Source organism: Salvelinus alpinus, chromosome 29 (assembly GCF_045679555.1).
Source record: "Salvelinus alpinus chromosome 29, SLU_Salpinus.1, whole genome shotgun sequence".
Taxonomy (NCBI): Eukaryota; Metazoa; Chordata; class Actinopteri; order Salmoniformes; family Salmonidae; genus Salvelinus; species Salvelinus alpinus.
Window position 1 is genome coordinate 38,563,041 of NC_092114.1, and position 16,562 is coordinate 38,579,602.

Sequence of the window (16,562 nt, forward strand, 5' to 3'; positions counted from 1 at the left end):
CATCATCATCATCATCATCAAATTTTATTAGTCACATACACATGGTTAGCAGATGTTAATGCGAGTGTAGCGAAATGCTTGTGCTTCTAGTTCCGACAATGCAGTAATAACCAACAGTAATCTAACCTAACAATTCCACACTACTACCTTACACACACACACAAGTGTAAAGGGATAAAGAATATGTACATAAAGATATATGAATGAGTGGTGGTACAGAACGGCATGGCAGATGCAGTAGATGGTATAGAGTACGGTATATACATATGAGATGAGTACTGTAGGGTATGTAAACATAAAGTGGCATAGTTTAAAGTGGCTAGTGGTACATGTATTGCATAAAGATGGCAAGATGCAGTAGATGATATAGAGTACAGTATATATACATATGAGATGGGTAATGTAGGGTATGTAAACATTGTATTAAGTGGCATTGCTTAAAGTGGCTAGTGGTACATTTTTACATAATTTCCATCAATTCCCATTTTTAAAGTGGCTGGAGTTGAGTCAGTATGTTGGCAGCGGCCGCTAAATGTTAGTGGTGGCTGTTTAACAGTCTGATGGCCTTGAGATAGAAGCTGTTTTTCAGTCTCTCGGTCCCTGCTTTGATGCACCTGTACTGACCTCGCCTTCTGGATGATAGCGGGGTGAACAGGCAGTGGCTTGGGTGGTTGTTGTCCTTGATGATCTTTATGGCCTTCCTGTGACATCGGGTGGTGTAGGTGTCCTGGAGGGCAGGTAGTTTGCCCCTGGTGATGCGTTCTGCAGACCTCACTACCCTCTGGAGAGCCTTACGGTTGTGGGCGGAGCAGTTGCCGTACCAGGCGGTGATACAGCCCGACAGGATGCTCTCGATTGTGCATCTGTAGAAGTTTGTGAGTGCTTTTGGTGACAAGCCGAATTTCTTCAGCCTCCTGAGGTTGAAGAGGCGCTGCTGCGCCTTCTTCACAACGCTGTCTGTGTGGGTGGACCAGTTCAGTTTGTCCGTGATGTGTACACCGAGGAACTTAAAACTTTCCACCTTCTCCACTACTGACCCGTCGATGTGGATAGGGGGGTGCTCCCTCTGCTGTTTCCTGAAGTCCACAATCATCTCCTTTGTTTTGTTGACGTTGAGTATGAGGTTATTTTCCTGACACCACACTCCGAGGGCCCTCACCTCCTCCCTGTAGGCCGTCTCGTCGTTGTTGGTGATCAAGCCTACCACTGTAGTGTCATCCGCAAACTTGATGATTGAGTTGGAGGCGTGCATGGCCACGCAGTCGTGGGTGAACAGGGAGTACAGGAGAGGGCTCAGAACGCACCCTTGTGGGGCCCCAGTGTTGAGGATCAGCGGGGTGGAGATGTTGTTACCTACCCTCACCACCTGGGGGCGGCCCGTCAGGAAGTCCAGGACCCAGTTGCACAGGGCGGGGTCGAGACCCAGGGTCTCGAGCTTGATGACGAGTTTGGAGGGTACTATGGTGTTAAATGCTGAGCTGTAATCGATGAACAGCATTCTCACATGGGTATTCCTCTTGTCCAGATGGGTTAGGGCAGTGTGCAGTGTGGTTGCGATTGCGTCGTCTGTGGACCTATTGGGTCGGTAAGCAAATTGGAGTGGGTCTAGGGTGTCCGGTAGGGTGGAGGTGATATGGTCCTTGACTAGTCTCTCAAAGCACTTCATGATGACGGAAGTGAGTGCTACGGGGCGGTAGTCGTTTAGCTCAGTTACCTTAGCTTTCTTGGGAACAGGAACAATGGTGGCCCTCTTGAAGCATGTGGGAACAGCAGACTGGGATAAGGATTGATTGAATATGTCCGTAAACACACCAGCCAGCTGGTCTGCGCATGCTCTGAGGACGCGGCTGGGAATGCCGTCTGGGCCTGCAGCCTTGCGAGGGTTAACACGTTTAAATGTTTTACTCACCTCGGCTGCAGTGAAGGAGAGCCCGCAGGTTTTGGTAGGGGGCCGTGTCAGTGGCACTGTATTGTCCTCAAAGCGGGCAAAAAAGTTGTTTAGCCTGTCTGGGAGCAAGACATCCTGGTCCTCGACGGGGCTGGTTTTCTTTTTGTAATCCGTGATTGACTGTAGACCCTGCCACATACCTCTTGTGTCTGAGCTGTTGAATTTCGACTCGATTTTGTCTCTGTACTGAGACTTAGCCTGTTTGATTGCCTTGCGGAGAGAATAGCTACACTGTTTGTATTCGGTCATGCTTCCGGTCACCTTGCCCTGGTTAAAAGCAGTGGTTCGCGCTTTCAGTTTCACGCGAATGCTGCCGTCAATCCACGGTTTCTGGTTTGGGAATGTTTTTATCGTTGCTGTGGGTACGACATCGTCAATGCACTTCCTAATGAACTCGCTCACCGAATCAGCATATTCGTCAATATTGTTGTTGGACGCGATGCGGAACATATTCCAATCCGCGTGATCGAAGCAGTCTTGAAGCGTGGATTCAGATTGGTCGGACCAGCGTTGAACAGACCTGAGCGCGGGAGCTTGTTGTTTGAGTTTTTGTTTGTAGGCTGGAATCAACAAAATGGAGTCGTGGTCAGCTTTTCCGAAAGGGGGGCGGGGGAGGGCCTTATAAGCGTCGCGGAAATTAGTATAACAATGGTCTAGTGTTTTTCCAGCCCTGGTAGCACAATCGATATGCTGATAGAATTTAGGGAGTTTTGTTTTTAGATTAGCCTTGTTAAAATCCCCAGCTACGATGAATGCAGCCTCAGGGTGTGTGGTTTCCAGTTTACAAAGAGTCAGATAAAGTTCGTTCAGGGCCATCGATGTGTCTGCTTGGGGGGGAATGTATACGGCTGTGATTATGATTGACGAGAATTCCCTTGGTAGATAATGCGGTCGACATTTGATTGTGAGGAGTTCTAGATCAGGTGAACAGAACGACTTGAGTTCTTGTGTGTTGTTATGATGATCACACCACTTCTCGTTAATCATAAGGCATACCCCCCCGCCCCTCTTCTTACCGGAAAGATGTTTGTTTCTGTCGGCGCGATGCATGAAGAAACCAGCTGGCTGCACCGACTCCGTTAGCGTCCCTTGAGTTAGCCATGTTTCCGTGAAGCAGAGCACGTTGCAATCCCTGATGTCTCTCTGGAATGCTACCCGTGCTCGGATTTCATCAACCTTATTGTCAAGAGACTGGACATTGGCGAGTAGTATGCTAGGGAGTGGAGCGCGATGTGCCCGTCTCCGAAGCCTGACCACGAGACCGCCACGTTTTCCCCTTTTTCGGCGTCGCACAGGGTCGCCGGCTGGGATCAGATCCATTGTATTGTGTGGAAGGCAAAACACTGGATCCGTTTCGGGAAAGTCATATTCCTGGTAGGAACGATGATGAGTTGACGTTAATCGTATATTCAGTAGTTCCTCCCGACTGTATGTAATGAAACCTAAGATTACCCGGGGTACCGATGTAAGAAATAACACGTAAAAAAACAAAATACTGCATATTTTCCAAGGAACACGGAGCGAGGCAGCCATCTCTTTTCGGCGCCGGAAGTCAACGCCCAGAGCTAGGAGAGCTGTGGGAGAAGAGCTGAGCAGAAACAGAAACCTTGAACAGAATTGATGACGAGTAGCCTATGTACCCTGACCGTCAACCACTGGTTATGAAGAAGTGCTTACTCTTTACCTGGCCCCTAATGATAAACAGGAAACAAAACAAACCTAAAAAGCAGACTAAGCTTTGTCTGATATGTAAACCAATATTAGGAGCTGCACCCCAGATTTAGGAAGTGTATATTCTATTGGTCAGCTTGTCGTTCTGTGCGAGAAAGAAATAGCCTATATTCAAAACAGACTCTGGGACAGTTGTGGGACGATAGATCCTGAATTCATACAACCAGTAGGCCTATGCTACATCCACAAAAATATCTAAAGCAATAAGGCTCATGCAACAGATCAGAACGCTTAGCTTAAAATGTTGATAAACTATTATTTCTTCGCACTATAAGCACAGCAATGTGGACAAGGCAGTAGGCTACTGTGTGAATGTTCGTTCCATAATGCGATTAGCTGTAAAACACCATTATGCATGCCAGCAAAGCCACTACACAACACAACACTAAACAATACATTAATTGCACTATAACAGTGACAAACAGTTCCCACAAACTGTTAGGGCCTACATAAAACTGTCCCAACAGCAGTACCAACACCTTACCACTGCTACACCTGGCTATCAACGGCACCTTGTCTGGCAGCGAAACAGTTCATTCAGGCTTTTTTTTAAACATAGCTGATATGGCTTAATTTTTTTAACAAATGTGGTTTCTACTGTCAATTGAGATGTACAATCTATGGCATAAGGGAACGACGAGCGGATAAGAGGCAATCCGTAATTTCGATTAAGACATTAATGAGTGAGCTAGGACGGACGTTGTCAATATAGCTATTTGTTCAGCATTTTTTAAATGTACAATGACATAATTCAGAACATGGGCTGTTCTTACAGAATTCTCCCTGTACACTAAGTCAGAACCATAGGATAAATAGTGGGGTCATATAAGCAGACAATGAAAGCTCTTACAATATTCAATGATTACATTTCTCTAAAGCAGGCTATAGGCTACATGTGCCAAGTCAGAACAGTAGGTGAAATTAAGAGGGGAAAGGGGACCAAATTATTAGCATGAGGCACATGGGCTACTAACAGTTTACTACACAACATACACTTAGTATTACTTTTTTAGCTGTAGTATATATATATTTCCCTGGCATATTACATAATTTACACAGAGGCATACAATACATTTTTGGACTCACCTTGTTGTGCTGTGCTTACTTCCTTCCAAACCACTCATTGTTGAATTTGCGATTTCCAACTTGTTGTGAAATGTTTATGTCCAATTGCCGATGAGCACCGATACGTTTTATCTATAATTTCTCTTCATATGACAAGGATTGAAAAGGATTTGCCAGTAGATTGTCGACTTGATTCACGATAATGACTGCTTAGATTTTGAAAGGATGATGTTGACATGATCAGTCCAATCAAAGGTACTGTACGTATAACATGATTTGACATAATGTTATCTGTGTCCAATGACCTTGAGCCTTCTTAGATAAGCACTTCTAATGTAACTCCATGGCAGCACCCAAAGGGCTAGAATTTTCGAGGTCTCCCCTTAGACTTTGCGGTGACGTAGTGTCCCCATGAGTGACAGAACACTGAGCCAATCAAGGCTTAACACTCCATATTTTCTGCTGGCTTGCCCCACCACAGAAAGCACTGAGCTAGACTGAAACACCTGCATTTTGGAGCTGCCTTACTCAGGAAAACAAAAAAGAGACCGTGTTTGTATGCAGCTTCATTAACTCAATGATATACATTTTTTTTGCTAAAAATGTGGGGCACAAAACAGGTGCACCTGCCCTGAATGATGGGTCGCCACTGGGTATATGGTAATTGATTTGTGTAAAATGTGTGCATTCTCCCAACAAGTATTGCTATCATTTAAAACAATATTTAAAAAAAAATATTATAGGGTCTGATATCACACAAAGTGATGGGGAAGAAGTGAGTACAAATGAATATCACTCAATGAAAACATTGATAAAATGTCAATTTAAATATTTGTATGTTTCCGTGTGTGTCTCAGAGTCCTTCTCATGTGGAAGACACTGAGGTTCAGTATGCATCTCTGGGTCGGCAGAACTGGAGGGAAAGATCGAGGGTACAGGGAGCCCAGCATCAGGTCATCTATTCCACTGTGGTCTCTGATAGACCAGCATCAGGTCATCTATTCCACAGTGGTCTCTGCTAGACCAGCATCAGGTCATCTATTCCACTGTGGTCTCTGCCTTACCAGCATTCCAGGGTTTGGAGAAAATAACACATTGATTTGACTAATTGACTCCTTTACGAAACAGTTTGTATTTTACCTCTTTGTATTACAGTACGAGTACATTATACAAAGGTTGCTCTTTAATCCTATAATAAATGTATTTGAGTCTTTCAAGATACGCAAGATACTATTCTTTTATCCAACTAATTCTATATCCTGTTGGCTTAAAACCATTATATTGAGATTCTTTGGATAAAAAAAACTATTATTACATTAGCTTTTTCAACATTTACAGAAACACTCAAACATGCACAAATGAAAATACAATCTTATTTCCATCAAGAACGGATATTCAAAGAACAACGTCAGCAGATGCACCATACGCCTGAATGAACACATTGGGCCACTGTTGCATAGATAACATCTCTCTGGGCCAATCCTGAGCAATGGGGCGGGCCTTACCAGTGTGCTTCATACTGGCATAGTGCAGACTCACTTCCTTATGAAATATATATATGTCAGTGTCAGTGATTAAATATTGACTTCATGCCATCCAAACCTCTCAGGCATGGATTTACAGTTAGACAAGGTTTAGTCCTAACGATTATGACGAACAGAAGTACTTTAACCTTGAGACTTGAAATCCTGTTCACACAGGAGCTACACAAATATGTTGTTTTACCTGAAAGAGGAAACAATTCATAGAGGCAATCTGCAGTTCAAACAATAACAAATGGGTTATCCCGCCATCGTTTGGGTAAATAGCTGACCAATGGGGCTGAAGAAATAGAACCACTCTCAAATTCATAGACCGCACTATTGATGCAAGGACTGATCATCCATGAGATCAAAATGATAGCTTTAATCATGTTGTAACGACCCTGGGTTTATAAGCGCGGATATCGACTACAATGTTTTGAGAATATAAAAACAAGATTATAATTGGGGTTTTGATCGGGTAAGACAGTTCAACTAAGCACATTAAGTATTTATAAGTTATATTGTTCAAGAATCAATGGGTATATATAATTACTTGAAGTCAAAAACATTTATGTAACAACTGCAGATTTGCAAAAGATAAACTTTTATTTGTAATGTCCCTTTAAGTAAACTATTTACAAGTCTTAAGTGTTTACATTCACTCCTGTTTTTGCTGCTACCATTCATCCATAACAATAAATGGGGATGATCAAGATTTGTTCACTATATCTACACTGAGTGCACAAAACATTATGAACACCTGCTCTTTCCATGCCATAGACTGACCAGGTGAATCCAGGTGAAAGCTATGATTCCTTATTGCGGTCACCTGTTAAATCCACTTCAATCAGTGTATATGAAGGGGAAGAGACAGGTTATAAAAGGATTTTTAAGCCTTGAGACAATTGAGACATGGATTGTGTATGTGTGCCGTTCAGAATGTGAATGGACAAGACAAAATATTTAACTGCCTTTGAACGGGTTATGATTGTAACTGCCAGACGCACCGGTTTGTGTCAAGAACTGCTACTCCCCTGGGTTTTTCACGCTCAACAGTTTCCCGTGTGTATCAAGAATAGTCCACCACCCAAAGGACATCCAGCCAACTTGACACAACTGTGGGAAGCATTGGAGTCAACATGGGCCAGCATCCCAGTGGAATGCTACCGACACCTTGTAGATTCCACGTCCTAACGAATTGAGGCTGTTCTGAGGGCAAAAGGGGTGCAAGTCAATATTAGGAAGGTGTTCCTAATGTTTTGTACAGTCAGTGTACATTTACCGTACACCAGCTTGTTTTTCCAGTCACTGCAACAGAAAGTGAAAGTAAATATTACATTCCACAGCACAGTCTATGTATAGGTGAAATTACAAGAGCAGACGCCTTCGTGTCGGATCACACACAGGAAGGATTTTTCTGCTCTCTGTGAAGTCTTCTTACCGTAAATGTTTTCGAGATTTCTAACTCTCACCATGCCAAACGTAAATCTCATCTTGGAGGCTCTGTCTGCTGTCTCAGGTTGCAACGTGGAATCGGCCACCGCGGGAACACTTTCACTAACCCCACAGGACTTTGTCAATGTGGTCGCACTAAAGGAGTTCTACGTACAAGAGGGCCTTTTAGAGTTGGAGTACCCAAGTTTGGGGACATTGTCTTTAAAAGGTGCCTTAGCTTTACCAGATGCCCCATCCGCCGCATCCATTCCACAAACCACTGTTTCTGTGAACGTGAATGAGTTCCTTGATTCTCGGTATGACTACGACTTTACAAATGTTAAGGATGGTGAAGCAGTGTTTACTCGGGGAAAGGAACAGTACGTCCGACCCTGTGGCTGGAACCGCATTGCCCTGAAGGTGTTGAACAAATACAGGGATGGAGATGGATGGTTGGGGACCGGAGACGAGGCCTGGCCAGTGTCCTACCATGGACCTGCTATGGAAGGATCCCAGGGCATCATCAGGAATGATGGAGATGGAGCTACTGTCGGAAGAGGAGTGTACTCAACACCGGACATTAACGTAGCTGAGAAGTTCTCCAAGAGATTCACGTCCAAAGTAGATAACAAAACCTACAAGGTGGTGCTACAGAATAGGATCAACCCCCAGAAAAGGCAACAGTGTCGAAGAGAGAGTTACTGGCTGGTTTATGTGCCTGAGGGATCATCTCCTGTTCAAGAGAGAGCTATTGTGGAAAACTCCATCCGTCCTTATGGTCTGCTGCTTAAGGAAGTGTTGTAATCCAGGCAGAAAATGTTTGATAGATAAGTAAATAGGTTTGTCTTAATCATACACATTATGATCAGAAAATTAAGAGATGTAACATCAGATCAATACAATTCTAAATCAACAAAGTAACAAGGTTAATTTGTTATAGTCATAGGATTAGGATAAGATTGCTTGAGATGTTTGCAGTGTAAATGTAGCCTTTACCTGACAAGCTACTATTATGGATGTGTTCAAGTGTAATAAAATGACTTAAAATAAGTGTGCATTGTTTATTTACATTATACTTTATTTCCAGTGACCACGCCTCATCTAACCACATATTTTCAACCAGTTGTTTGGGGGAAAGAGCGCTTTAAGTACATATAACCCCAAAATATTAGTTTGGACGACGCTGAAAAAGACTTCACTATTGAAAAGCTGTAGTCACAGCATCAATACAGCAACGATATACTACACTGCCACCTGGTGGTATTCTTATGGTATTTCATTTCCAATTATTGATTTCCAATTTTGGATTTTTATTTATTTAATCCATTTTAGAATAAGTCTGTAACCTAACAAAATGTGAAAAAAGTCAGGGGGTCTGAATACTTTCCCTGAGGCACTGTATATGAACAATTAGCCTACTAGTTTGTTGGTGTCTTTATCAGTAATCTATATGAAGATATGCTTAGTGATTTGAAAATGCATTAATGAATGGTTAATTCATATTAAACTACTGTTTGTTAATTTTATATATATAATTAAATGTATAAAACAATGCTTTGTTTTGATGCATTGATTAAAAAGAAGTGCAAACTTTCCTCTATAAATGTAGCCTTTGTAAATCTAGGGCAGCAAGCCAAGGATTTGCAGCAAGCTCACCTGACCGGAAACAGAGTCCAAAGACACAGAGGGCGCAAAACAAGGCCGAGACTGGGGACAACACAGGCCAGGAGTGTCCAACATGACATCACCTCCCTCTCTGCCACTTCTGCGTCTGGAACACAAACCACACCGTGGTTACAACACACTGCTGCCCAGCCCAGAGCTAGGAGAGCTGTGGGAGAAGAGCTGAGCAGAAACAGAAACCTTGAACAGAATTGATGACGAGTAGCCTATGTACCCTGACCGTCAACCACTGGTTATGAAGAAGTGCTTACTCTTTACCTGGCCCCTAATGATAAACAGGAAACAAAACAAACCTAAAAAGCAGACTAAGCTTTCTGATATGTAAACCAATATTAGGAGCTGCACCCCAGTTTTAAGAAGTGTATATTCTATTGGTCAGTTTGTCGTTCTGTGCGAGAAAGAAATAGCCTATATTCAAAACAGACTCTGGGACAGTTGTGGGACGATAGATACTGAATTCATACAACCAGTAGGCCTATGCTACATCCCCAAAAGTATCTAAAGCAATAAGGTTCATGCAACAGATCAGAATGCTTAGCTTAAAATGTTGATAAACGATTATTTCTTCGCACTATAAGCACAGCAATGCGGACGAGGCAGTAGGCTACTGTGTGAATGTTCGTTCCATAATGCGATTAGCGGGAAAACACCATTATGCATGCCAGCAAAGCCACTACACAACACAACACTGAACAATACATGAATTGCACTATTCTGCCCTTGAGTTGCGTTCCCATGCAAAACTAGACAGATAGCTAACAACTAAGTCTTCAATAAAACTCCCAAGGCGTAACTTTTCTTGAATGAATATATTGTAAACGTTTATGTTGTAAAACTGCAAAACACAGAAAAGAATATACTTTAGTATTCAATTCACACCAACATACTGTAGCTGTACATTATACATTTGAAGTTGCATGAATACAAAGCACGTGCTACGGTACCATGCATCTGGCATGATGCCAAACCATATAGCTAATTGCTTTCTCATATGGTAATTGACTAACTCCTTTCATTACTCTAATAATGTACAACCATCTATGTAGAATAACAAGGCATATTACACTAGAAACAGTAACAAAAATACAGTATTGTATATTTTACAATTCGTTTGCATGACGCACGAGCAAAGTAATACAGCTAACATCATACATGAAAGGCATTGCAATTTGTGAGTAAATGCAACCAACCAACATTGATATGTAAGAAACTCTATCAATAACAAGATTATCATCATTAGCTAAATGCTTGAATCGAACTTACAAACAAATATTTTCCAAGGCTGAAGCGTGACAAGAAATAACTACACTGAAAGACCTGCACCGTAGCGTTGTTTTTAGCTGCTTCTAAGCGTGCAGAACGAATTCTCTACTTCCTGTTTGTGTACACTCTAAGTACCAGAAAGCTCCACTAGGGGGCAAATAACATCATGGAACACAATGAAAATCCATTTTAACTATTGTAATAAAATAATCTGTTACCTTCTAACAGGATGGCAGCACACTCCCCGCCTGGTATAATGAAATTGTGCCACTATGAAATAAAACATATCAAGAAACAAATAATGTCCTTTCTATTATTATCTTTTGTCTCTAGGATGCTTCAGAAAGAAGAACAACAATCTCTGAGATTGGTCTCAGAAACACCTTAGCAGCTCCTTGCTTGACAATGTTTAGTTCTACTTTCCTAACCTTTTTGTCAGTACTGGGAAAGGTTTTTTGAGTGTACTTTGTTTTGGGAACTCTTTTCCTTTTTCAAGGCATTTGAATTCTTCTCTGAAGGCTTCATGTTGCACACAGTGAATGATTGCTGTTTTGGCTTGTGACAACTCACTTGTACCGCATGGTTTATTACAGTCATGCCAGCCTCTGCAGCTGGTGTTGTCCGCACCTTCATGGAAGGATCTGGCAACATGAATGAGTCGTGCTGTGGCTCGATTGAGAGCTTTCCAGCTTGAGAACCTCTCAAAGCGATGAGAGCCGAGTTGAGCTCCAGAAACCTTAGAGGCGAAGACAGTGACGTCTGGTCGAATCTCTGCGTCTGCGTGAGGCTCTACAAGGTCAAAATTTATGTTCTCAGGCTCACTTGAGTTTGTTTGGGTCAGGAAAGGTGGACCTGAGAACCAACTGGTGTACTTTAAGAGCGCAGCAAATATAGGCCTGGTTGCATGGTCTGCTGGATTGCTGTCAGTGTTTACATAACACCACTGATCTGGATGGGTAGACTTCCTGATGCGAGTTACCCTATTGGCAACATACACATAGAATCTTTTGGTGACATTGTGGATGTAACCGAGAACTATCTTACTGTCTGTGTAGAACTTGGCCACATTTACATCAATGTCAATTTCGTCTCTGATCAGTTCATACATCTCAACAGCTAGCAAAGCCGCACACAGTTCTAGGCGTGGGATAGTGTGGGCCGGACGAGGGGCCAATTTTGATTTCCCCATGACAAATCCAACATGGCATTGACCTTCCGAGTCAATAACTCTCAGGTAGGCTACCGCTCCTATGGCTACTGTAGAGGCATCCGAGAAGATGTGTAGCTCTCTTCTTTGAGTGGTAGACAAGGAGACTGGGATGTAGGTCCGCTGAATATACATATGTTCCAACTCCATCAAAGAATCCTTCCACATTTTCCATTTCTCTTCTTTTTCTGGGGGAAGAGGGGCATCCCACTCACTCTGATCAGAAGAGAGTTCTCTGATTAAGGCTTTACCTTGCATTGTTATTGGAGCCACGAACCCAAGGGGGTCATAAAGACTATTCACTGTGGACAGGATGCCTCTCCTCGTAAAAGGCTTCTCATTGTGGGACACCTGGAATGAGAAGCTGTCTGTTTCCAGGTTCCAGGAAAGTCCCAGACTCCGTTGAAAGGGGAGAGGATCCACTCCTAGGTCCAGATCTTTTAAGTCTTTTGCACGGTCCTCCATAGGGAAGGCTTCCATAACTGTTTTGCTATTGGATGCAATCTTGTGTAGTTTCATGTTGGACTCCGCCAACATTGCTTGTGTTTTTCTTAGAATGTTGATAGCTTCTTCTGTTGTAGCTACTGATGTCAGCCCATCATCGACGTAGAAGTTCCTCACTACATATTGCTTGGGTTCTGATCCATGTTCCTTCTCACCCTGTAGCGCTGCTCGTCTCATGCAGTAGATGGCTACGGCTGGTGAAGGGCTGTTCCCAAATACATGGACTTTCATCCTGTACTCAGTTATGTTTCTATCTGGATTGTTGTCTTCATACCAGAGAAACCTTAAGTAATCTCTGTGATCCTCACGTACACCAAAACAGTAAAACATTTGTTGCACATCTGCTGTTAGTGCAATGCAATCCTTGCGGAAGCGCATTAGGACACCCAAGAGTGTGTTGTTTAAGTCTGGACCACTGAGCAGAACATCGTTAAGTGACACGCCTTGACACTTAGCACTGGAGTCAAATACTACTCTTATTTGTTCAGGCTTTTGTGGATGGTAAACACCAAATATGGGTAGATACCAACATTCTTTGTCTCCCTCTAGTGGCGGTGAAGGTTCGGCTTGGTCGTTATCCAGCATCTTTTGCATGAAGTCAATAAAATGACGCTTCATGTCAGGCTTTTTGTCTAAAGTCCTGCGAAGTGATGTGAGACGGTTTATGGCCTGCTCCCTGTTATTAGGAAGGCGACGTCGAGTGGGGCGAAAAGGTAGTGGAGCCACCCAGTTGTTTCCATCATCCTGGAAAACCTGTTTGTCCATAATGTCCAAAAAGGCTTTGTCCTCCACTGATGGTGCTGGTTTATCATCGTCTTGTGTTTTGTCGAACACGGAACATCCCAGGTTGTCTGTGTTCACAGTTGTGTTTGGATCTCTCGAGTGCATTGTAGAGGGAGAGATGTGTTTCTGAGCTACACTGTTGTAGTTCTCTTTTACCTGGATGATGTCAGGGCAAGGGCTCAGATAGGATGTGCGACCATTCTGAAGTATGTTTGTCCTGAACACGTTAACATTGGCTGGTCGGTGAGCCGTTCCCAGACAGACCTCACCCACGATGACCCACCCGAGGTCGAGTCGCTGTGCATAAGGAGTGTCGTGGGGCCCATTGATTTGCTCTCGTACCTTGTGTACCCTTAAGATGTCTCGTCCTAAGAGCAGGAGGATGGGAGCGTCTGGGTCCACAGCTGGAATTTTGTCCATAACTGGTTGCAGATGGGGATGATGATACGCAATGTCGGGGGAGGGAATCTCCGTCCTATCGTCTGGCATCATATCACACTCTATCAGAGTAGGGAGAGATAGCTGCATGTGTCCGTCTATAGACTCCACCATGAAGTTGACGGCTCTCCTGCCTGAAGTCTCTGTTACCCCAGAACAGGTCTTCATGGTGTATGGAGCAGAGTTGTCATTGATGTTGAAGAGATTGAAAAACTCTGTCTTGGCCAGAGATTTGTTACTCTGTTCATCAAGCACTACATACATTTTGACAGCTTTCTCTCTTTTCCCAGCCGGATAAGCTTTAACTAGGCATATTTTTGAACATGATCTTGGATTAACTGCCTCACCACAGATCTCCGTACACTTTGAGGTGACAGATAGAAGAGCATCGTCACCTTGCTCCCCGCCATGCTCTTTCTCTGCTGTAGCAGTGTCTGTATTTGAAGGGGCTGGACCTGGATGCAGAGCAGCAAGATGTCTGTCGCTGTCGCACTCTGAGCACTTGATTGACACCTTACAGTCTTTAGCTCTGTGCTGAGTTGACCCACAACATCGGAAACAAATTCCATTCTCTTTGAGATATGATTTGCGCTCATCTAGAGTTTTGTACCTAAACCCACGACACTTTTTAAGAGGATGAGGTTTGTTATGTATCGGGCAGTGATGGTCAGGGTTTTCAATCTTTGTCTTACTGGGTTTGGTTTGGTGGTCTGAGGGCTCAGATGACACATCGGTTTTGTATACAGTCACAGGTGTCTTGCTGCTGTACCTGGCAGGTTTCTCACTTTTCATAGACACCTGGTTAGTTGCGGTGTAGAGGGTGAAACTGGGGTCGTTTCTAGTTTTCGCCTGGTTCCTGATGAATCTCGAGAAGAACGAGAATGGTGGGAATGCTACCCGATAGTCCTCCTTGTATTTGGATCCCTGCGCAATCCATTTTTCTTGTAAACTGAATGGTAGTTTCTCTACTATAGGGTTTACCCCCCGAGATGTGTCCAGATAAGCGAGGCCTGGAAGGTACCCTTATACTTTAGCACACTCCAGTTCGAGAAGAATGTCACCTAGTTCTCTTAGTTTGTGATTGTCTTTGTTAGCCAGTTTTGGAAAATCATCAATTTTCTTCAACAGTGCATTCTCGATCACTTCAGGTGTACCATAGCACTCTTCTAGTCGTTGCCAGACCATGTTAAGCCCTGCTGTTGCGTTGAAAATATGGACAGATCTAATTCTGTTTGCTTGCTCAGACGACTCTGCCCCTAGCCACTTGGTAATTAGATCTAACTCTTCCCTGGCTGATAAATTCAAGTCTCTGATCGCATTGAGAAAGGATGCTTTCCATGCCCAATAATTTTCAGGGCGATCATCAAACTTCAGGAGTCCGGAACTCACCATCTCACGGCGTAGGAGGTACTTGATGAGGTCTGGTGCCACTTGTGACTCAGGGACGCTTTGTGTGTGTGACTGGAAGTGGGCTTGTTTTCCATTTACACCATGCTGCTGTTCATTTCTTTTGAACGGAGAGTCTCTGCTCATGTTCTGTTGTTTGCTACTTTCTGGATTATAGTATGTAGCTGGGTCAACACTAAGCTCTTGTTTCTCCACTTCAAATGGAAGTTCAGCAAAGTAGGGCCTAGCATGTTGTTGCACATACTCACAGGTACGCTGGACTGGACTTAAGGGCTGTGTCCCTGTGTCTAGTTCTTTGTGAAGTTCTCTGCATTCTGATCCTACAGCTTCTTCAAAGGCTGCAGCTTCAGCCAACGCAGCAGCAGCTGTTCTCTCAACTTGGAGAACATATAAACTTGCCTCGAGGTCAGCTTTTTGCTTCAACAAGCTGGCCTCTATTTCTGCCTTTTGTTTCATCACAGAAGCTTCCTTCTCAGCATAGGAGACTTGTGCACGCGCTGCGTCTGCTCTGGCGCGTGCTTTGATGGCTGCAGAACTCACCGTTGAGGATCTGCTTGACTGTTTTGATGACCTTGATCTTGTAGATTGAGACTTGGTCCCAATGTGCTGAAGAGGCTCCTCCATCTCTCTCTGTCGAACTCTTGGCTCTGGTTGTTGTACCGTAGACTGCTGGTCTTCCATAGGAACAGAGGCTTTGTTGGCTGATGAATGTAGAAACAAAACCACCGTGTGTGGTTATTCTTGAGCTTGAGCCCGCCGTGATGATGTTTTTTTACTATTCTGCCCTTGAGTTGCGTTCCCATGCAAAACTAGACAGATAGCTAACAACTAAGTCTTCAATAAAACTCCCAAGGCGTAACTTTTCTTGAATGAATATATTGTAAACGTTTATGTTGTAAAACTGCAAAACACAGAAAAGAATATACTTTAGTATTCAATTCACACCAACATACTGTAGCTGTACATTATACATTTGAAGTTGCATGAATACAAAGCACGTGCTACGGTACCATGCATCTGGCATGATGCCAAACCATATAGCTAATTGCTTTCTCATATGGTAATTGACTAACTCCTTTCATTACTCTAATAATGTACAACCATCTATGTAGAATAACAAGGCATATTACACTAGAAACAGTAACAAAAATACAGTATTGTATATTTTACAATTCGTTTGCATGACGCACGAGCAAAGTAATACAGCTAACATCATACATGAAAGGCATTGCAATTTGTGAGTAAATGCAACCAACCAACATTGATATGTAAGAAACTCTATCAATAACAAGATTATCATCATTAGCTAAATGCTTGAATCGAACTTACAAACAAATATTTTCCAAGGCTGAAGCGTGACAAGAAATAACTACACTGAAAGACCTGCACCGTAGCGTTGTTTTTAGCTGCTTCTAAGCGTGCAGAACGAATTCTCTACTTCCTGTTTGTGTACACTCTAAGTACCAGAAAGCTCCACTAGGGGGCAAATAACATCATGGAACACAATGAAAATCCATTTTAACTATTGTAATAAAATAATCTGTTACCTTCTAACAGGATGGCAGCACATGCACTA

At 43.2% G+C, this 16,562-nt stretch overlaps 1 protein-coding gene and 2 long non-coding RNA genes across 3 annotated transcripts; 1 reads left to right on the top strand and 2 right to left on the bottom strand.

The window, feature by feature from the left end:
• The first annotated feature begins 7,609 nt into the window (after window positions 1-7,609).
• Window positions 7,610-8,751, top strand: LOC139558973 (uncharacterized). The gene has a single exon (XM_071374529.1). It carries the CDS (start codon window positions 7,714-7,716, stop codon window positions 8,503-8,505), a length of 792 nt encoding a protein of 263 aa, XP_071230630.1. The 5' UTR covers window positions 7,610-7,713; the 3' UTR covers window positions 8,506-8,751.
• A 1,427-nt stretch (window positions 8,752-10,178) lies between these two features.
• LOC139558692 (uncharacterized) lies at window positions 10,179-10,762 on the bottom strand. The gene is made up of 2 exons (XR_011671623.1): window positions 10,648-10,762; window positions 10,179-10,219 (listed from the first exon to the last, which is right to left on the bottom strand). It is a non-coding gene; the product is annotated as an uncharacterized lncRNA (long non-coding RNA).
• A 5,084-nt stretch (window positions 10,763-15,846) lies between these two features.
• Window positions 15,847-16,430, bottom strand: LOC139558691 (uncharacterized). The gene is made up of 2 exons (XR_011671622.1): window positions 16,316-16,430; window positions 15,847-15,887 (listed from the first exon to the last, which is right to left on the bottom strand). It is a non-coding gene; the product is annotated as an uncharacterized lncRNA (long non-coding RNA).
• Between the last annotated feature and the right edge of the window lie 132 nt (window positions 16,431-16,562).

What these genes read in the sequence shown, in the direction of transcription:
- LOC139558973 (XM_071374529.1), top strand. Translation starts at nt 7,714, where the DNA reads ATGTTTTCGAGATTTCTAACTCTCACCATGCCAAACGTAAATCTCATC.